General features: G+C 37.2%; 3 protein-coding genes across 7 annotated transcripts; all 3 read right to left on the bottom strand.

Annotated features, from left to right (window-relative positions):
- Positions 1–270: 270 nt before the first annotated feature.
- On the bottom strand, positions 271–3,308 carry LOC306887591 (uncharacterized protein). Its single transcript, XM_079445448.1, has 2 exons — positions 3,182–3,308; positions 271–1,907 (listed from the first exon to the last, which is right to left on the bottom strand). Exons 1-2 carry the CDS (start codon positions 3,217–3,219, stop codon positions 1,097–1,099), a joined length of 849 nt encoding a protein of 282 aa, XP_079301574.1. The 5' UTR covers positions 3,220–3,308; the 3' UTR covers positions 271–1,096.
- An 879-nt stretch (positions 3,309–4,187) lies between these two features.
- Positions 4,188–15,084, bottom strand: LOC306887580 (lethal(3)malignant brain tumor-like protein 4). 4 transcript variants are annotated; one of them, XM_079445419.1, is made up of 21 exons: positions 14,647–15,084; positions 12,477–12,593; positions 12,182–12,371; positions 11,888–12,083; positions 11,694–11,808; positions 11,529–11,580; positions 10,974–11,068; positions 10,664–10,768; positions 10,408–10,543; positions 9,574–9,665; positions 9,298–9,449; positions 9,134–9,210; positions 8,713–8,798; positions 8,363–8,473; positions 8,086–8,200; positions 7,896–7,995; positions 7,593–7,817; positions 7,434–7,495; positions 6,489–6,634; positions 6,321–6,383; positions 4,188–5,753 (listed from the first exon to the last, which is right to left on the bottom strand). In XM_079445419.1, exons 2-21 carry the CDS (start codon positions 12,585–12,587, stop codon positions 5,625–5,627), a joined length of 2,358 nt encoding a protein of 785 aa, XP_079301545.1. In that variant the 5' UTR covers positions 12,588–12,593; positions 14,647–15,084; the 3' UTR covers positions 4,188–5,624. The 4 variants fall into 4 exon arrangements, with proteins under 4 accessions (XP_079301545.1, XP_079301544.1, XP_079301546.1 ...); XM_079445418.1 differs by having other exon boundaries at positions 12,462–12,593; positions 14,647–14,680; XM_079445420.1 differs by lacking the exon at positions 14,647–15,084 and adding an exon at positions 13,934–14,078.
- A 510-nt stretch (positions 15,085–15,594) lies between these two features.
- Positions 15,595–19,707, bottom strand: LOC306887587 (serine/threonine-protein kinase Sgk1-like). 2 transcript variants are annotated; one of them, XM_079445441.1, is made up of 12 exons: positions 19,285–19,707; positions 18,891–18,939; positions 18,470–18,524; positions 18,168–18,208; positions 18,027–18,084; positions 17,857–17,940; positions 17,642–17,773; positions 17,445–17,557; positions 17,096–17,315; positions 16,856–17,011; positions 16,673–16,762; positions 15,595–16,277 (listed from the first exon to the last, which is right to left on the bottom strand). In XM_079445441.1, the coding sequence occupies exons 1-12, from the start codon at positions 19,349–19,351 to the stop codon at positions 16,128–16,130; spliced, it is 1,215 nt and encodes a 404-aa protein (XP_079301567.1). In that variant the 5' UTR covers positions 19,352–19,707; the 3' UTR covers positions 15,595–16,127. The 2 variants fall into 2 exon arrangements, with proteins under 2 accessions (XP_079301567.1, XP_079301568.1); XM_079445442.1 differs by having other exon boundaries at positions 18,827–18,939; positions 19,285–19,696.
- Between the last annotated feature and the right edge of the window lie 2,687 nt (positions 19,708–22,394).

Here is a 22,394-nt window from a genome sequence, read left to right on the forward strand (position 1 = left end):
TCACTAGACCAGTCAAACCCTCATTCCTTAGTGTATAGTGAACTGTTAAAGCGAATTTAATCCACATTACTAAACTCTTGCTGGGTATCAGACAGCTGTGCTGGTTTTGCAGCAATAGCATAGTTCAGGATTAACCCAAACTAATCAAAATAGAGGATTACTTGCTACTGTATGACTGCATGTGACTGACACCACTTTGTGCTGCGACTACTTGAAGCTCGTCTTTCAAGAATTTAAACATGTTGGATGAAGAATAGTTAAGACGGGAGTAGGAGAAGCTGTATGCATGCACATGTGTCCATTTATGTGTCTCTCACAGGTGGCGGCCTTTCATTTTTGCTCTGACATTTATGTGAACTATAAAGACCAGGACTACAAACACAATAACAGATAGCGCAGTCTCTATTCTTTTTGGCTTGTGTGGGTGGCACCACATGAAAAAATAGGATCATATATAATTGATTACTTAAAATTCACATGAACGGAAGTCTACAAAGCCTTATGTAACTCTCACAAGTCAGGTAACAATCCATTATTCAAACAAAACAAAGCAACAATATAAAAAAGTGACAATACAAAGTAAGATTCATTCAAAACCTTAAAAAACAAATCTCTATTTATTCATCCACTTACATGAAAATTAACTATTTCTCTCAGAAAACCCTAAGCTAAGGGATAACCTAAATGGTTAAGCTTAATGGGAGTTCTGTATACTGTGATGTAATAAAAAAGACTATGTACAGCAATATGACGACATAAAACGTCTCCTTGTATAAACAGACAAACGTGACCATTCACGAACAAATGACTCTTATGAGTGAATCAAAAACATGCAAAGTGACCAGTGAAGCTGATTCATGTAAATGAGTGGGTTCAAAAAGATTAGCTTGAATCCATCTGAAACACTATATAATCACAGCATTAGCAGAGAAAGAACCGTAAGCAAATTGGACATTATAACAGAAATACACCCAAATGAATCAGAATCGAATCAAATAGAGAAATCTGTTCTATACTCAACCCTAACATCTTTTGGCTCGAATATATTCAATATATTCACTATGTGGACCTTAGTGTGGACTACAGGCGTAAAAGTCTACCGATCCTTTGGCTCTTCTTTGTTCAATATCATTAGAGATGAATCTGGAAGATTCACTTGTGTTAGCTCCACATTTGCTATATTTTCCACTCCCATTTTGTTCCGGTATGTCCGATCAGGGAGAGGTGGAGGCACTGGGTCTGAGGAGCCAATCAAACAGTCATTGATTTTAATGACAGGCAAGGCCAATCGTTCCATGTTTCTGCGACCTTGGAGGGGTGATCCGGTTTCCAAGTTCACTTGACTGGAGCTACATGAGCCAGAGGATGGCGAAGAACACTTTAGGGTGGGAATTCCAGCCCCTTCCTCTAAGCAATGGATGTTGAGTTCAGACAAGTCCAATGTATGTGTGTTAGTGTTCGTTTCTGTTTGTGAGAACCGTTTTGAATGATTGTTCCTATGAGTTTGTACCAGTAGTAGGATCTCCTGGTCGTCTTTATGTTGGTCTCGCTTATGATGTTGTTCACGGTCACGATTTTCATAGAGAATTGTGTTGGCACAAATAAAGATAAAAAGCCCCACCCCCATAATGACAGGACCAATCAGCTTCAGTTTCTCTGAAGAGGTGCGTCCAGTTGAAACATGATGTGGCATTTGTCGGCGGGGTTGATTGTTCCAATATCCCCCCACGGCAACGCCGATTCCTACTATCAGCAATACACCAGCAAACAACAAACAAGCCCCTGGTGCAGATCGCAAACGCAGTCCACCAATCACAGGCCCTGTATCTGGCCTTAAGGGCAGAGTCTCCAACTCTGGGGCTGTTATAGAGACCTTTTCTGTGGGAGCATTTGCCTCAGACATTCTCCTAAAAAAAGGCCAAAATGAGCTAATGAACTTCAAATACTCAATAAAATCACCATGAAAAGGTACAAAATACTAAAGGAAGATTTCAATTTAAATTGTAGTCAGTTAAAAATTATAAAGATGAGTGTGTCATTCTCACATAACCCAATTCCTCTCCATACTTGCAACTACAATTTAATTTTATTTGATAAATGTATTATTTCAAAAATATATAAAATGTAAAATTGTTTTATATAAATATTAAAATAATATTTTATAGAATGTTTATCATATATATAGTCTTTTTAAATTATAATACTGAGAGTTTTTGCATATTGAAAGCATGCATCATTACAATAATCCTAGTTTCTCAGAAGCATTTATTTGTGGGCAAGACAACTAATCCATGACAATCCTTGTATAATCCTTTTTTTTTTTTTTTTTAGTTCCTTCCAAAGGCTGTCTAAGGCAGTCTGTCTACTTTTGTCTTTACTCATTTTACTGTAGGTGTTTTCTTATTTTTACAAAAAACACAATTGCAATTAACAATATCATGTTTTCCATCCTACAATAAAAGTTTTGACACATATTGTGATAAAATCATGGGTAGCATTTTTCTATTTCTTTTTTATGTTTTAGAAAATAGATATCAGGATTTCTTAAGAAGATTCTTTCTTTTTTAACTACCAGCACATCTAGACAGGGCATACAAATAAATCCAACTCAAGTTCAAAACTATAAGTCACATTGGCACTGCAAAAATGTTAGAATAGTATTTATAAACTTATTTTAATCTAACAACATAATTTCCTGTAACGATAATCACTATTGTGATATTTTCTTTTCTACTATTTTTATTCATATAAGGTCAGCTGAGGTTACCATAGGTCCCTCAAAAAATCCTGTTTTTTTATTTTTTTTTATTTAGTCATTGGTTAACATTACTTGAAAAAATTAAAGGTTTGTCCGGGTTTGTCCCTAAACTCATGCCTTTGTTTAAGTCAATATTTCTAGATTGGATTCTCAAACAAACAGAATAATGTGATAGCGCCACTTTCACTTTTGCAATCAACATGAAAATGGCTTAATTATAGTTGCCCCATTACAAAGGGATTGGCAAAATGTTTTAACGTGGAAAAAAATGCATATTTACGGTATAGCAAACTTTGTGGTGTCTTCCAAACATGTCTGGCAGGTCTGTTTTTCAGTACGTTACACTTGTTTTCATACCCGTAGGGATCGTGATGTAGAAATACAAGTCCATCACCACCTAAAGTTAAACTCAGTTAAACTCACCTCAGTTGCTTCTCCTCCACTGGAGACACATGGTTCATGGTCCGATTCAAATACGCGACCCTACTTTACTTCCCATGAAGATGAGGACGCGCTAATCCATCTCCGTCCTTTACGAACTCGTGTGTCACTAGCGCGAGGCGAGGCGCGTTTACTTTAACCGGCCAGTGATGTGGGAGTGAGAGAGAGAGAGAGAGAGAGAGAGAGAGAGAGAGAGAGAGAGAGTGAGTGAGTGGTTAGAGGGTCATGGGAACATGTGTGCAAGCCCGCTGGGTCCCACGGTGGGCAGAATAACCTATTCTTAGTGTCTCAGAGGACCCAGGCCCATTTCAAGCCTTTTCCTGACGGACTCAGATTGTTATTATGTATTATATTGAGTTATAAGATATTCATATATTCACATGATTTCAGATTGGGCATTTATGAATGTTCAATATTTGAGATTCTGTAGTGTAGGCTATATGCCCAGTATGTGGAGTTACTTCTGTGTTTTTATTATGCAACCAAACAGTGTCTGAGAGCAAAAGTATTTATATTGTAATAAAAAAGTATTAATGTCTACTTAATTGATAAAACTCTCTACACTGCAAAGAAGTTCTTTTTTATGCAGCTACACATCCATGTATTATTACACAATGTGCCAAATATGTAAGCAAAAATTTTAGACAGCAAAGAAAAAAAAAGAGAGCAAAGTGTATGGTTGTGTAATGAAAAGTGAGAACTACGTCCAGAAAGACTTATTCACAGCGCAAAGAGATTTGTTATCAGGTCATTTATTTTTGTAATAAAAGTTAAAACAATCTTTTATTTTTTTTAAATTACAATCTAATTATTTTTGCTCTCAAACACAGCATGTTTGACTGCATATAACAGACATGAGAAAATCCATAGCAGTCAAGCGTCTTTTTCATAAGCGTTACCTTTTAAAATTTCAGTTTGGTAAGGAAAGAATGTAGGATAAGACTGAATTGTGTATTCTGTATGACAGGACACAATGAACAAAACAGCTATGTTGGAAATCTTTATTTATTCTCTCCTTCAATTTATCTATTCATTCATTTGAGACTGGACCAACCCCCACCCCCCCGCGCCACCAAAAAAAAACCCATGAACACACAACAGTCACACATAGAGTCTGATAAGGGAGACATTTAATCTACAAACACACACACATAAACCAAAGAAAACAATCAAATTCTGACATAAACTAATCCTTGACCCTAGCCTCTGTGATGAGGATTCCCCAGATCTTAATTTTTCATCGCCATCCAAATGCCTTTATTACTTGTAGCCAAATGTGTCTGCAGACTATTATCTATATTTATTCAGTGTTTTAGTTTTGTACACCCATTTTCAAATTTATCTCGTTATCAACCCTATCTGGATCTATTATTCTGAACCAAATGCAACCTGCATATGCATGTGCGTATAATGACAACTTTGAGAAGCACTGCAAATCCAAACCAGGAAATGAAAACGAAGTAATTCCAACATCTAAAATCAGTTGCAGCAGAGCTGATAATTACAGCTGTATTATACAGCAGGTCAGCGATGTACAAAAAGCTTTTGTTCAGTGAATGATAGAACAAAATGTCTTAGTATTCAGGAATGCATGTAAAAGGCAAAATGTCAGGGTCTCAGAGGCTTAAAACACACACATACACACACACACACACACACACACATCCCTCATTTCTATTCCCAACGCTGTGTCTATTGAGTCAGCACCGAGTCCAATTCACTATACAATTTCTTCAATTTACAAATGCATTTTACAAGATCAAACATTTCATCTGAAGTAAATACAAACTGAGACATTCAATTCCAGATTTGCCCAGAGCAAGAATTCCCTGACATTAGATGCAAGCACACATTTATACATTTTTTTTTCACTCACACATGCTTGCAAGTCTTTCACACACTCTCTCTCTCTCTCTCTCTCACACACACACACAAACACAATCCTGCTGCCCTCTAGAGGTCTCAAACAGGCTAATTTGGATTATTTAGAATGTGTGTTCAATTACAAAAAAAACAAAAAACATTTCAAGTAAAAGCTCCACGGTCGTGCCTTTCAATCGTAATTAGCCGTCATTTTAGTAACCATAAAAACATAAATGTCAACAATGAAAGAATCCAGTTTATGGTTTCAACAATTTAAGGTGCCTCAGTGTAGTGTACTCACCCCTCCCAGAGTCTAGTAAGAATCAGTCCTAATTTAAAGCAAGTGCAGAGTCGGAAGGGGAGACATCAAATCTATATCAGCCTGTAGGAGCTGTGAAATTTCTGATCACATAAAGTTTGTTGAATTGGCTGATTCTGTCAATATCCATCATTCACAAGGAGACCAATGATTGAACATTTGTCAGTCTGCTGGACACATTGGTGGGGGCGAGAGCAACTTTCAAACATGTTGTTTGATAGAGCAGCAGTTGCTGTGAGTTGTCTACTCCTCATCTGTGCTCTTCAGCATGAGGATCGAATTATAAATTTTAAGAGCGGGTCCCAACTTGATGCTCAGAATCTTAACAATGTCTGATTGAGTAAGGAGCAGGAAGGCCTCGCCATCAATTTGCTGTAGGGAAAAGGCAAACAAATATCTTAAATGCATATTCACTTTGTCTAAGAACACTCACAGATTAGTGCTAAATGAGCCCTACATACACTACATATATACAGAAATTAATACTTTTATTCAGTAAAATGCAATAAATCGATCAAAAGTGACACTGAAGACTTTAAAATTGTTTTTAAAAATTCTGTCCAAAGAATTCTGAAAAAAAGGTATCATGGTTAAATAAACAGCACAACTTCTTAACATTGATAATAAGAAGAAATGTTTCTTTTGTATTGAATCATCACTGATGAATTCTGATAATGTGACACTGAAGACTGGAGCTGAAAATTCAGCTTTGCCATCACAGGAATAAATTACATTTTTACATACATTAAAATATAAAACCATAATCTTACATTGTAATAAGAATTTTACAATATAACTGTTTTACTGTATTTTTGATTAAATAAATACAGCCTTATTGCAAAAAAGTACTCTTTTCAAAAACATTTAAAAAATCTTACAGACACTAAACCTTTTAATGGTAGTGTGCATAGGGAAGGTACTTCTGTTTTTTACATTTACCTCTTTCCTAAAGGTGGCAGCATGCTCTCTGCAGCCAGGCAGCTCTCTAACAAAACTTGCCACCTGAAAGAACAACATCAACAAAAGAGACCCGATAAAAAATATATATATGCTTAGAAGACCTCTTTAAAAGCTTAAGTGAACTTTTCCAGAATTATCAAATGTCACCTCTTCTGTGTTCCACTTGGCCACTCTCTTGGCCGTGAGGCCTAAAGCTTCAGGCAAGAGTTTTCCATGCTTTTCCCAACACAGATGAAACCTTGGTGGCTCCCATCCACAAAACACAGACTCATGCAGGAACTGCTGAAGAGAATCTACAACACAAAGAGACTTTATTCATGACGTGGTTTGCAAACATGTCCACAACAAAGAAAATGGTCCTAGTTGAAAATACATTTGGCAAGTTCTAAGAAATGTACTTTTGTATTCATCTTTGTTTCATATAATGTTGAAAATTTCAAAAATTTTAAATGTCTTGATTGTTATTTAAAATACATGTGAGTGTATTTCATCTTAACATCTTAATATTTGCAAAAACGCTTTTAAAGTGTTATATATATATATATATATATATATATATATATATATATATATATATATACACACACACACACACAACGCAATATTTTACATATTACCTGTCTTTTTACAAAAAGGTCAAATTATCTGACCTTAACAGCCATAAGGGCCTGCATATCTATAATATTATTTCCTATTTTATGTTTTTTTTTCTGGTTATGTTAGTTGCACCACATGACATTGATTTGGTTGAGAAAAACGGTTTTGCTCTAAGAAATAATAATAGACTGTGATACTACTTAAAAAGTATCTTTTGAAGAATTTTGTTCTTTTCATTAAGCTTTTTTTTCTTCATTATGATATCATAAATTTGACTTCACACCCACCGTAAATATCAAATTAATTTTTATAATCGAAGAGGTGTATTCAAATGACTGTATATATGAATTTTATTTTATTTTAGAATTTGAATGAATTTTACTTAAAACATACAGGCAAAAAAGATGAGCATGACTTCATGTGCAACATTCTCAGAGTTTATGGATTATCCCATATCACAAACACAAAATATCACAAAATCTGATCAATGTGTACCTTTCCCGTCACCTTCCTGCTTCACTTGAGGTGGCTTGACACATTTGGGAACGCTGCCAGACCTGAAGTGCAGGAGGAACGAGAAAGCGATGAGGTCAGTGAGAGTGCGTGTGTGTGTGAGAGAGAGAATTAAAACTGTACGTAACCCATGACACTCACACAACGTGCTCACGCACTGAGCGAGCTGGTGGACAGGCGTCTGTGGTGGTGTCAGGGGGGTCAGGGGTACCAGCGCTGGGTATGGGAGGGTGCGTCTGAGTGAGCGTTTCAGCACGCCGGTGGCGCGGAGGTCCACTGAGCGTGACCGGCCTCTCCCCGTTCAGTCTGTCCGGCACCAGCCCGTCCTTATTAAAATTCACATCCGAGTATGGACAGCTCACCGCCCTATGAATGGGAAAGAGACTCATTTGCATTTGAATGAACATTATGGGTTGTATTTGCAACAGTATGTGTATAACTTACGTGTAATGTGTCCCATACCGAGGTCCTCTAATGTGTCCGACTCCGTTGCATCCTGGGGTTGGGCAGCCTTGTCCTGGAGGCACTGGAGAATCTCTGGGACCTGGTATAGATACAGTTACGAGTTTGATTATAAGTCTGGTGGGGCCATGTGTGGAAACACTGTTTGTAAATATGTCGAACAGTATGTTACCATTGGGGTGTTGTAGAGGATGACCTGTCTTCTGACACCAGCCTACTGGGTGCAGATCTGGGCTATCAGCATCTAGCCAATAATCATACTCCTCACTCCAGCCATCAAAATGGATCTATATATAAACACACACAGAGAGTTAGCAATGATATACGGAATACTAACTGTATTAGCATATTAAATACTACTAAAGTGAATCTAATATTAATAAATGACTAATTAATTAATAATAATAATAATTTTCATGTTGGTTTTTAATTATACTCATGAGATAAACCTTGATTGTGTGGTCTTCTACATCAGAGATGGTGGTTACACGGATAAGCATGGAATTACGTTTGTCCACTGCCTCCAGCTTCATCCCAACTTGGAAGCCATGCGGTGGTCTCTGGTTGGCCAAAGATTAAAGGTCATTTACAATGCAAATAAAAACACGAAATGCATAAATAAAAATTAAAATGTCCACAACTTTGAACCAGATCAAATTGTGTTTTATTTTTTGTAAATTTCCATGTTATACATGCTGCCTCTGCACTTTTGCATCACAATAACTTAAAATAACAGTATACCAATTATATATGATTTAATTACACCTCTCATGGTACAGTAGGGTGAATCAAACCTCACCTGTTTAAAGGCTCTTGCTGGCGCAGCCTGGGCTCCAGTTTCCTCAAGGTACTTCTCCCAGGTAAAAACCTTGGGAGGCTTATAATCTAAGGCATAAAAATAAACAGCCGTTAAATAACCTTAAAACCACTTGTCATCATGCTCATTAGTTTAAAAAATATTATACTAATCAATTTTAACTGAATAGAAAATGTTAGGTACATCATAAATTGTAAATATTTTCATAAGATAGTATTATTTATTTTGACTTTAGCACAATGTGAAATAAAAGCTAATCATTTAATGTTGGAAACAACATTTTGTTTTTATAGTATTACTATGTATCTCACACAATATAATATAGAATTCCAAAATAAAATGGGAAAGAAATATAAATGATGCACTGACTGCAGGGGTGATTGTTACATGAAAAGAGTCTCACCTGCAGGTGTCGTGAGCGTTAACTCGGCCTCCTCACAGTACCCTACTGGATGAATGTATGGACTGCTGGCATCACACCTGAGAACAAACACAATTCATTTACTACCTTTCACACAATCATGGGCACACTGAAATGCCCAGAATGCTGCTCACACACTATCTTACCAATAATCATACGAATCATCCCAGTTGTCAAAGTGAATGAGGAGTCGGTTGTCGACAGCAGCAGCAATGGTTGCGACACAAATGAGTGATGGGTTCTTCCTGTCAACGGCTTCCAGCTTCATCCCTGCACGGAATCCTGACGGTGTGACCGACTAAATATAGCAGAGAACACATGGTTGTAAAAGACAGCATGATCTTCAGAATAGAAACTAACACTGAAAATCTATGAGATATATTTTATGATATATTTTTTTGTGTGCATATAAAATGACATACTATATTAAGACTCTTGAAGAGATGTTTGGGGGCCAGTTGACCCCTACAGTTCTTTACATATGTGTTCCAGTTAAACTCTCCATCTTTGCAGCCTGTAAGCAAACACACAAATATTAAAAGAACAGCATATGAAATACATTTTACAGTATTTTTTTAATAAACTGAATATTCAATGACATATGCAACATTTTTCCATTCCACTGTGCTACTTTTCCATTGTTTTTCCTTGTAAACACACACTAGATGACATGTTTGACTGTTGCGCTCGTGTCTCGCTACTTTTGTAGCATCTTGAGCATGACAAGGCATTCTAAAAATACAGCACATCTCGAGACCCTGCGTTTTTTTCCCCGTTTCACTGCCCGCATCTCGCATTTTTCAAAGCAAATACATGTTCTGTGTGAATAGTCCCTCAGAGTGTCTAAAAACCCTGCAGTTTTGTCCATTCCAAATGTTATAAAGCAACATGAAAACTATGCTAACATGACCATTTTTTTAAACAAATAAATTATAATTTAATTAAATATTTTATAGTTACTAAATTACATTTTTATTGATTTATTTAATTATATTTTGTGGTATTTCATATTTATAATCAATGATCGTGTCAATTACAATACTATTATATCTGTTCAATTTCAGAATAAAAACTAGTAGACCATTTTGTAATCACACCACTCAGAGTGAAAATTGAGATTAAGTAGTTTCAACACATAAAGAAACATTTATAAAACATCTAATATGTTACAGAGAACAAAAATAGAGCTGCTTTGCATGTTGTATCCTTGACAACAGATTATGTTTGCAGTATATCTTTATTAGTACGTTAATCACCTTTTGGCAGCAATAGCTTGAGGCCCGTTTTCTCACACCAGCCTGGTGGCTTCACATCCCATGAGTCAGCATTTACCCAGAAGTCATAGCACTCAGGGTAACCATCAAAGTGAAGCCGAATTCTATAGCCTTGCACCTGAAACAGAAGACAAATGTCCAAATACACATCTTACAATAAGCACAGCTAAAAACATATTTTGCTTTTTTATTAAAAATCACATCAAGTAAAATCACAGTTACTTTTGACTCTGGTTACCTCTGCAACAGTCAAAACGCAGAAGAGAGCAGGGTGACTAGGGTCCAATCCCTCTAACTTCATGCCAACTTTAAATCCATTCCTGCTTTGAGGAAACGACTGGTGCTGTATTGCAAACACAAACAAATAAAAAATTCCGGAATTTCACAGAATTCGTGATTTAAAAAAAAATCCCTCCCTTTCGTTCAAGTAACACTTTTTTGTTTCTAATGACAAAAACGGATTGACATCAAACTAACCATCCTAATCATTCCATGTTACCTATATAATTGTGACCAGACACACAAGCTATATATGCTGTGTCTCTCACCTCCTTAAAAAGTTTCAAGGGAGCAGTAATGGCTCTCTCCTCCTCTAGATAAGCTGACCAACTCCAGGTTTTCTTCTTAACCAGAGGTGCAGTCACTATGAGCACAGCATCAAATAGAGGCAAGTTGTATGACTTAGAAAAGCATATAACAGTTTATACATGAAAAAAATCATTATAATTGATAATACATGGGCAATAAAGGACAATTTGAAACGGAGTGAAAATATACAAGACAAAATCTATCCATACAAGATGAAATGCAGCAAAATAAAAATAAAAAAGTATTTGGCCAACCGAAAAAAAAAATTCATGTTACGGCTGATAACAGATAAATGGCCAATATTACAATTCTTTACTGTTTTGTCTAAGTAAAATCAAAGACTAAAAACTCAAAAAGTCAGTTGTTTAAATGCTATCACAACATCATAATGTACAGTGTAGATGTTTATTCTGAAATTACATAAAGATTACATTTAACAGCGTTATCAAATAATTAGTGTTTTTAATTAGAGTTTGTTTCTGCATGTATGCTAGAGATGAATGAATATTACCAACCTAGTCTAGCAACTTTAGCTGCTCGTCTCCCTTTTGAGGATTTAACCTTCTCCTGAGAAAAAAAAAAATTGCCATCGAGCAATACAGTAAATTCCACTTTAGTACATCTCATTAATACTGAATTTGCTCTCCTTTGTTTGAGGTGGATGTGTGTGTGTGTATTACCTCTTCCTCCTCTATGTTGTCTTCCTCTTCATCTCCAGATTCCATAAACATCTTCTTCTTCTTTCTCACACGTTTACCTAAACGTTCCCCTTCGACAGCCTCAGCTGGGGTGGACCTGCACACATATACCCAAAGAATTAATACACTATAAACAGTGCAACTGGCAGATCTCAGTGAATGCCAAAAACATGTACCTGCCACTGGTGGGCTGTACACAAGAAGCGCTGCAATATTTGCCTTGTAGAAAGGATTCGCGTGAACCAGGGTGACCACATGACCTGCAGTTTGCAGTCGCCTCAGTCATGGGAACAATCGCATTGGGCACTGTACTCACACTGGGGCTTTCCACAGCGTTGTTGCCCCCTGCCTGCCTGTGGGGGTCAGTGGAAACTGAAAGAAAGCAAAGGGATACTGAGTTCCCAAAAACGAATTAAAGGGCAAATAATTCCTTGATTTGGTAGGAATACATGCGAGTTACAGGTACTCACCCACTGTACTTGTCTGATGCTCTGTATTTGAATGGGGCTTTGCAGTCTGATTTGATGTTTTGTTTTGCTCAGGAGGATGAGTGTTGTTGGTGCCTGTAGTTTGAGGCGGTGGGCCTGTAAGCTCTGCCTCTTTAACTTTGGGCTCCACCTCTGTGACGATCTCCAGGGTGCCAAATTCAGTCATCCGAAACTAAAAACCGACCAGATATTGTTTTTTTTGCATTAGCACATTCCTAATAGTCAAATATGTTCTTCACGTCACTCTTTATGCGTCATATACATTAGATATTTGTACCCGAATGTCACTCCCTGGCAAGGTGGCTATGCCGTCCTTCCAGTCAAGAGCACTCATCATGTCAAAATCGGCTCCTGTGGCAGGACCATCACTCGTAGATGTCTCTGCCATCTTTGCCTATGGAGGTCAAAAGAGAAAATATACTGTTACGACATGGCCAGGTGTCTGAACTTAAGCAGCTTAAATTTTTATCAAACTACAAATACGTTTTACTTGATATTTCAGAGCTTGGCATAACTACTAAAATGTACAACAACCATTATAAAAATGCCAATGGCATTTTTAAAAATGAAATTTAAATTTCTCATATATTCAGGTTTTCATGTTGTTGAGGGGGTGAATGAAAATATGAAATTTCATAGAAATGTGTCAAAACTTTTTAGCTGTTTCAGTTTACTTTAATGCTTGTTTTGTCGTTTTAAATTATTTTAAGTCTTGAGGACTTTGTTGAGGCCCATTAACAAAGTGCTGTAATGCATACACACTTGCATTTCGGGACAAAAAAATCTACTGTGTGGCACAGAAAACTGAACGCAATATAACGTGAGACTAAGATACAAAGGTTTTATTTCCATAGCTTTCTAATAAAAATGACTTGAGTTGTAAAAAACTGATTATTGTACGGTGCTTAGCTAGGACTAGGCCTTAGTTAAATTAAGATATTTAAGCAACTTTTACAAAAATTTGAAAACATTACAGGTGTGCATCTTGACACAGAACAATGATACTGACAAGATATGTCGGAGCAAGATTTTTTCAGTTGAGACAGCCCAAACATGCATTTCATCTTAAGCCTTGTCTGTGAAACCGGGGGTATGTCTATTGTCAGTGATCTTCAAAGGCCAATTCATAATCACTTCCATATGGCAAGAGGGTAGATGAAATTCGCCAAGACGATTTTAATAAGGCACGTCAGCAAACAATGTTTCAGTAAACAACACAAAACTGCTGTTCCCATTATTCAAATATGAAGACTTCGCCTCGAAAACCGTGTTTTGACTGCGGCTGATAAAACGCCCGCAACTTACGAAAGAGCTGCACTTCCGGTCAGTTCCGCTAGAGAGCGACTGCACCAAGCACTGGGACGAGGACCAAAATATGTATTTCTACATAGTTATAATGTCCATTTTCACGGGCTAGCTATGTATGCAGTCTCTCACTGACACATTTAAACTACTTTCGTGGTTATTCCTGGAGGAAAGCGCTGAAATGTAAAGTTAGACGAACAAGTTCAGCTTTTCCTTGTTTTATAAGAATCTCGTTAAATCTGTGCTTTAAAACCTCGCGGATACTTGCGATAACAAGTTAAAACGCACGTATCCACGATGAATTTGTTTTCAAATAATAAAGTCGTTATTTAAGCACGTTATCATTCGTATACAGCAGGCAATAGTGTAATAACGTTCTTGACCTGCCGTTTATCATAAATCAAAATATCATCAAAATCACAGACTTACAGTAACGTCGCCTCGGGAATATCACCTAAAAGCTCGTCTGGTTTAGTAAAAAATGTTTGTTTGGATATTTGAAGTGATGACGGAATTTATTCTTAGCATAAATAAAGTGCAACGCGCGAGCGCCCATTATTAGCATTCGACTGACACACAAAATGGCGGAGCATAGCAAAGGGCCACCGACAAGATTAAAGTATGTCAATTATAACAGTTCTCTGGTCTGGGTTACGTCGCTCGGACCTTCAAGCAACACGGGAAGGCCAAGTGTACAACTTGTTTTATTAAAACGCATTGTTTTCCCCTTCGTCAACAAACTCCTTACTTTCCCCTTGTCACGGAATGTCGTTAGCCCGACTGATAGCCCCGGCTAGCTGTAACATTAGCAGGGCATCCTACAATAAACCAAATCAACAGTTTCACGTGCTTATCCAAAAGAAAAACATTTCCCGAGGCACTTTGAATGAGTTGCCATTCATCCCTATACATACATAACAACTCAGGTGCACGCAGACCTGAGGAAATAACAAACTGCATGCTTTTAATTTCTCCTGCACAAACTTGTCACTTCTATTTATCTTTACGGTTTTTAAACCTCGTTGAAAATAGCCGCAATGGTTGAAAAGTGTTAAACAAGAAACGCACTCTATGTTAGTATCGTTGTTTACTGCGTGGGTGACGACATTAACGTCATATTTATTGATAAACGTGCAACTCACCTCGTTTCTCTCTTAACTCTTATTTAGAGCTGGATGGTGGCGTTATTGCGCATGCGCGGTTAATATGTGTCTGTCCAACTTCTGCAGCCCAGATAAACTTCATCGCAACATATATGTGCAAGAGATGCTCTTAATGTAACAAAGAACCAGAGCTACTGAGTCCTAGTGTGTCCTCTAGCATTTACTTGTGAGCGATACTCGTTTTTTGGCGCTTGTTGCTATAAAACAATGTAAGGCCTTAATAATAATACAGATAAGGAAAATGGTTTTGATTCTCCTCAGGTTTTCCATGCACTTCCATGCATTCGAACGGGGTTGCGATGGTTCAGATTTAATGCGGTCTTTAAAGTGCGTGCTCACTGAAACGTGCCGTTTTAAGAGTAGTATTTTAATATCCTTTCAGTTTACAGTCATTGTAGTGGTGATTTGATTTCCTGTAACAATCACGTGTTCCGATTTTCTCCACAAATCTCTTTCTCTCTGAAAAGAGAAAGGCAGGGCTTGTTAATAAAATAACACCGCGTCAAATTGTATACTGAAGTTTATAATGTTTATATACAATGTTTTGACAGCCGCATTGTGGAAAGATTGGCGAAAAGGAAGACAGCGACGACGCCACAAGATGACGCTGTGAGCTTAAAAGTGCCTTTTTTTCAGAGGTTAGCACGTTGCTTTCAATGTAGGTTTCAGCCAAATTTAGGCAGCAGAGCATTGTTAAACATGATAAAAATGGCAATAAACACTGCAAAGCAGTCGCAAATGATAAATTCCTGTGGTCTGTGGATGACAACTGTGTGCTACTTCTTGACCCAGATGCTACTTCTTGACTCAGGTCTCGATTTACAGTGTTTGTGCACAACTCAGTAAGCATGTAATTTTTTGATAATTTAATTAAAACATGTTAACTGAGACCTTTCATAATGAAACATACTCCATAACTCCGCATTTGCTTAAAATAATTTAATTGTTTCCACTTCAAAAATGGACATTCTTTTGCTGGTCATCCAATTTCATCAAAAACACTTAACGCATACCGTCTGAATGCTATACACAATTTCATTAACATTGAGATATATTATTCATTCCATCTCAACTTTTACAATCCAACATCCGATGCCACCTGTAGTCTCACTTCATCTCATCACAGTATTGTCAGAACATCAATCATTGTATTTCAGTACAAATATCTATTTTTTTTACTTACTTTACTTTTGTCATTTAGCAGACGCTTTTGTCTAAAGCGACTTACAAATATCAAATAGGAAATAAATAATAATAGGATAAAATATTTTTATCAAATAGGGCTAAAAAAGGAATTGAATAACACGTTTAAAAAAACACAGTCACATTTGATAGAAACTTTGTAGTCTTGTGCAAAAGCATTGGTCCAGCTAACATAAAAATGAACTGTGTTTGCTTAAGTTAAACATCGTTAGAAACGTGTTCAGGCAAAATGTCTATTGGTCTGACAGAATTCTGTCTTAATCTCCACGAGTCAGTGAGAGAATGTTTTCATTGATGTAGGTGAAGCCAGGAAAGGTTGCTCCATACTCCTCACATGCTCTTAGTGACTGTGGAACAGGAAGTTCTGTAAACCGAGGGTCAATGTTTGTGAGGTCACCAGGGCCAGACTGAAATACAGACATGTTAAAAAAATTAATTATTTACATGTTATCTATATGAAATCATCTCCCACACACCATTTAATCAACCTCACGTTGTTCCAAATGTGTATGCATTTGTTTCTTCTGTGGAACACAAACAAAGATATTCTGAAGAATGTTTTTGTACATACAGTATATGTCAGCATTTTGAACCCCAGTGATTTCCATTGTATGGACTAAGAAATAAAACAGAGAAAATATATTTTGAAGAAAGTTTGTCCATACAGTGAAAATCAACATTGACTTATGGACAAAAAGCCTAAGACATTTTTTTTTTAAATCTTCTTTTGTGTTCCACAGAATAATTTTTTTTGCACTGGTTTGAATCCCTTTAACAACAAATACATCAATAAAAAACTCACCAATAAGGGAACATAAGGAGGAGGAATTTGCTTTGCAACAAGTTCATCCCAGTGAATAGATGAGAAGAATGGATGAGACTGCAGCTCAGCCTAAAAGCCAAAAAAGGGCAAAATGACATTTAGCCACTTACAAGACAAATGAATTTCAGATGTTCATGAATGTGTGTGTGCTTGTTGGGTTACCAGGTCACGTTTTGCTCCTAGTCTCTTGGCTCTGTCCCTGTTTAGCAGTCTCTTCAGCAGATCTCTGGCTGCACTAGACACTCCGGGTTTTAATACCAATGGCTGATAAATAATATTTCTGAGCATCTCAAGACGATCTGCATTGTAGAAAGGTGGCTGGAATGAGAAAGAGTGTGTAAAACACACCTGTCTACCTGTATTATTTATTTAAATGAGCATTCATTTGGTGGTTTTGTTTACCATGCCGTAGAGCATTTCATGAAGAACAGCACCCAAACCCCACCAGTCCACAGTCCTGTCGTACTCCTTCTGCAGGAGAACCTCAGGTGCTAAGTACTCTGGCGTTCCACAAAAGGTTCTGGTGGTGCCACGTCCACTCATTCCCTCCTTACACAAGCCAAAGTCGGTCAGAACCACATGACCTGCAGAATCCAGCAGAATGTTTTCTGGTTTCAGGTCCCTGTGAGCATGTGAGAGAGATGGATTACTGCAAATCTGCTGGAAGTTAGTGTTCATTTTGTTCTCACTAAGCACATATGAATGGGCTTATCTGCATTATAGAGGCACAGATATTTCAGAATGTTGGTACCTATAGACAATCTTCAGGGAGTGTAAGTATCCTAAAGCACAGGCCATCTCAGCAGCATAAAATCTGGCTCTGGGTTCTCCAAACACCCCCTCTCTCTGCAAATGGTAAAAGAGCTGCAAAAATGAAATAGACAATCATTAATACATACAAATCAGTACTATTTGGATTTGCCCTATTTAGTAGCTAAGTAAACATACCTCTCCTCCACATGCATAGTCCAGGACTAGATAGAGCCTGTCCTTAGTCTGAAAACTGAAGTGGAGCTTCACCAGGAATGGATGATTAAGAGTCTTTAACAGCACTCTGTGCTCACACATGACATTTCTTTCCTGTACAAAAAACAACAGTGAATACCCACAGAAACATTATGAATCAAATAATTATACTCACATATTCATACAGTCATACTCACCTCCTTCCTTGTTAAGATGATGTGTTTCTGTAGAACTTTGACTGCGTAATATCTGCCATTTTCCCTGTGTGTGGCCAAGAACACCTAAGTACAGGCAATCAAACAAAGGTTCAAACAATATTCATACATTAAAGAAATACAAAGTGAGTGAGACGGTATTAACATAATACCTTGCCAAAGCTTCCCGTCCCGATCACCTTCAAGTAGTTAAAATCAGCGGCAGATACCCTAAAATCATATTGAAATAAATATTTATGTGTAATTGTATATGTTTATATCCATATAGCTTGATATCTGAGCACCCCGCTTACCGAGACTGTGGCTCCTCTGATTGTGGATTACCATAATAAACCTGGGAGAGAGATCAGGGAGAGAGAGACTGAGTCAGCAGCTTACTCCAGTGACATATGAAACCACAGCATAGTTCACTCCACTTCCTCTTACAGCTATAGATTACTGTAGGTCAACCAGTACAGCAGCTCAAATCAGCGCAGCTGACTTTACCTTATGTCTCTGAAAGAACTGGAGACCTTTATTAATACTTAAAAATATCACTAATCTGTATGTAGGCCAAGAATACGCAAGTGGGCATGAACTTGTAAAGTTCACTTACAGCTGCTGCTCCGTCATCTTCAGAAAGACTACCCTCAGGTCGCAAGAAATCCATCCTGAAATGAAAGAAACCATATAGGAAAAACTTTAGACAAATATTAAGCTTTAGTTTTATGTCTATGTATTCTCCAAAAACTGCCTCAAAGTCATTCAACACCTATATGGAACAGCACTTGGCTACTGGTTTCACTTTGGAATGTTACTATAAGTAGGTCATGGTCTTAAAAGCACACTGATGGTCAATCTGTAATGACATCGTAGTGCAAAGGACTAAAGTCATTCCTGATTTTTCAGCTGATCTATGCAGAAATAATGAAATAATGAGTCAATCTTCTGAACTCTGTACTGGAATACATACAGAACCATGTGCTGCTTCACTTTTAGCTCATGTAATGGAAAATGATGACCAGGACGAAACTCACTGTCGATAGATAGGGTGGCTGGATCGAAGCTTCTTGTCCTTAATTAAAGCTGAGAAAATAAAACAAAATAATTTTTAATTAGTGAAATATCTACACAGTGGACACAGAAATACACATATGAAACCACCTTTACAAATTTAAAAAGAATCAAATTTCCATATATTAGACAGACAGACAGATAGATATATAGATAGACATAGATAGGCAGAGTAGCCTACATTGAGATAATGTTGTTAAAAATGTAAAAGTATATATTTAAATATTTCATTTATACTAATATACTATAATATTTCATTTTCATTTATACAAATACTTTCTGTGGTATATCTGACCCCAAATCTGAAGATGTCTCTTTTTATTAAAGTTTGAGAAATAGCCAAGTATTTGAGCTTACCTGTAAAATATGAAACGATTCCCTTCATTTTTGCGTAAGTGACGGGACTTTTAGCCTTTTTCACCATGTTTTCGACTAGAAGGGCAGCCCCGGTTGACAGCTGTGACTTGTGAGTGCGTCGGTAGTCTGCTATCTTACCGGTCAGTTCTGGTTGAGTGCTGCCTCATGAGGGGAACCGTGACCGGCTATTTTTTGCAGGACACGTGGTGACGCCACTACGCCCGTTGTTCGACACATAGGCTCTTGCTTGATTGGACAGCGCCTCTCTCTCTCTTTACCACACTGGGTCCGACTCCGATCCCATAAATCCCATAAAGGTTGAACCCCAATGAAATATAAAACGTTGTAAACAACACTTCAGTTGCCACAAAGGTTACAGGGTTGTTAGAGCTACATAGACGCCGAAGAAGTCGCGTTCGCGAGGAGGTAACCATAGCAACCTCGAATCTAATTGAACCCAAATTTTGCACAATATTGCAGTATCCCCAATATTGGTTGCTCGAGAGGACCCTTTGCTTCTCACTTAAAATTATTGCCAGGACATAACTTATTTTTCGCACTAATGTGGTTGGCCTGTGGTTGGAGGGTTTCATAACTGTTCTTGGATAGCTAACTGTATCCTACTTTTTGATACCTAAGGGGGAACCCTCATCAACCTGTCTAGGCTCCTAATAAATTATAAGTTCTCTTATTGCCATGTTGGCATGTTAACCCTCTCAATCAGCCAACTTTACAGGTTGCATAACAGACATGCCTGCTTGTCACCACAGCCAAATGCACATATGCAAAACACAGAAACATTAATGCTCATGCATTTGAATTTAATGCTGAAAATGTAGCAACCTCAACAAGTATAGTGTCTGTTAACAGTCTCAATGTAATGACAACAACAGCTTAAGATAGACAAGCACAGGTTGTTACACATACAGAGGTATAATAACACGAAAGACTGGTTTACGTACTGTAATATAAAGCATGATACCTAGATTAATTGATAGATTATATCGGATTAACGCTAGACTGCATTACACAACGAAAGATAAAAGGGTGAGGGAAGTGAAAATCGGAGAAGATATGTGTGAAGAGAGATGTGTGAAGACTGTCAAGACTGTTATGTCATAGTGTTGGTATAATTTAGTTTTAGGGTCATTTCAGTGTCAGTTTAAAATAACTTTTGAGCTTTGAAATGGGGAACCTCTGCTGTCTCTCATTCTTGAAAGGAAGTTGTAGTAAAATAACATGTTTTATTACAGCGCACTGTAAATTCTTGAATCAGATTCGTCAGTCGCTGCATTCAGCAGTCAAATATATTTTGCAATGCTGTATGACTATCCATTCTGAAAACCAATATCCCCAATGAAAGCAATAAGAGAAATTAAGAGTACCTAAAATAAAAGAACACATTCCAGTTTAAATTTTTTTTTAATTAAAGTAGAACTGCTGCCGTGTTTTTTCAGTTGATAGACCAGTTGTTTTATATGGCCTATTCTGTATTTATTGCTTAACTTTATATAATTTTTATATTAATTATTTATTTTAATATTTATATTTTGTGTGTACCACCCCAGTGTTTAAAGGTACTAACCTTTTGACCAACATTTGACTGTGTCTGTGATCCTTCCTAGTTCCTATACCTAAATTATATTTTTTTATATATTTAATTATAACTTGATTATGTCTATAATCAAGTTACATGCCTAAAACCCAACCAAATATTTCAAATGTTTTTCTTTAATAATCCACTGGGATTTTTAATTAGTTTGATACTATTTAATTTCCTTGTACTCGCTTTGAAATATCACATAGGTGGGCAACCCAATGATTTATTGAGGCTATACCTTCCAAGAAATCCACTGATCTCTCTTATATCACAGAGGGGTGGGGAAAAGGGAAATCTATATTTGGCAAGAAGAAGGTTAAGGGACAGTCAGCCCTGATTAGTTTCTGAATCAGAAAGATGACACTAGGACACACAAATCATGCACAGATCCATGTAGCTTTTCCAAATTACCTCATGGTTTCTCATTGGTAAACACAGTTAACAATCTAGAAACAAATTGTGAGTGATCTGGTGGCCACCCACACAGATTTGTCAGAACTGATAAGATATCACACTGTAGCTGTGGCACATCCCAAATCAACTGAATGCCTGATCACAGCCACATGAGGTGCTTTGTTTAAGTGGTCATATTGTGCTACACAACATTTGCACAGACAAGACCCTCAATAACGTCATTGTAGATTTGTTCAAATCTAAGCTGCTTGTCTTGTTGCAAGACCAGAATCACATTGTGGCTAAATGTTAATCTTTAATTTCTTAAAATTTCTTGGGTACAAGAGAAATCCAAAACACTCGAACAGTGCAAACAAAGTGGCTCAACTTCCTTAAAATGTTGTTTCTATTGTCCAACTTTTAAAAAACTCATTAATAATGAGTAAAAGCTCCATTAATTCCCATTTGTGACCCTGGACCGCAAAACCAGACATAAGGGTCAATTTTTAAAAGTTAAGATTTGTACATTAATAAATAGCCTCCATTGATGTATGGTTTGTTAGGATAGGACAATATTTGGCTGAGACAAAACTATTTGCAAATCTGGAATCTGAGGGTGCAAAAAAATCTAAATATTAAGAAAACTTTAAAGTTGTCCAAATGAAGTTCTTCGCAATGCATATTACTAATCAGAAAGTAAGTTTTGATATATTTATGGAAATCTACTAAATATCTTCATGGTAGCTACATGATTTTTGGCATAAAAAAATCGATAATTTTGACCCATACTTATGACTGGTTTTGTGGTCCAGGCAGGGTCACATTTGGAGTCATTTGGCTATATACCAACATGACAAGCCTGAGGGTCCTCTGACTGTTTTCTGAACAGTTTTAAACTGGTCTAGCAGGTCTCCCAGCCTGTTGTTTAGCTGGGTGGCCAGCTGGTCTCCCACCCTGACAAGCTGAAGGGCGCCTAACAAACATTTAAAACCAGCCTACCTAAACTGGGAGACCAGTTTTCCTGGACTCACGTGTGCTGGATTGACTCAGGGGAGGCAGCGCCCTAAACCGGCGGGCACACGCACCTGAGTCTGCGCGCACCCGTTGGAATTCCTGC

This window comes from Barbus barbus (genome assembly GCF_936440315.1).
Source record: "Barbus barbus genome assembly, chromosome: 21".
Lineage (NCBI taxonomy): Eukaryota > Metazoa > Chordata > Actinopteri > Cypriniformes > Cyprinidae > Barbus > Barbus barbus.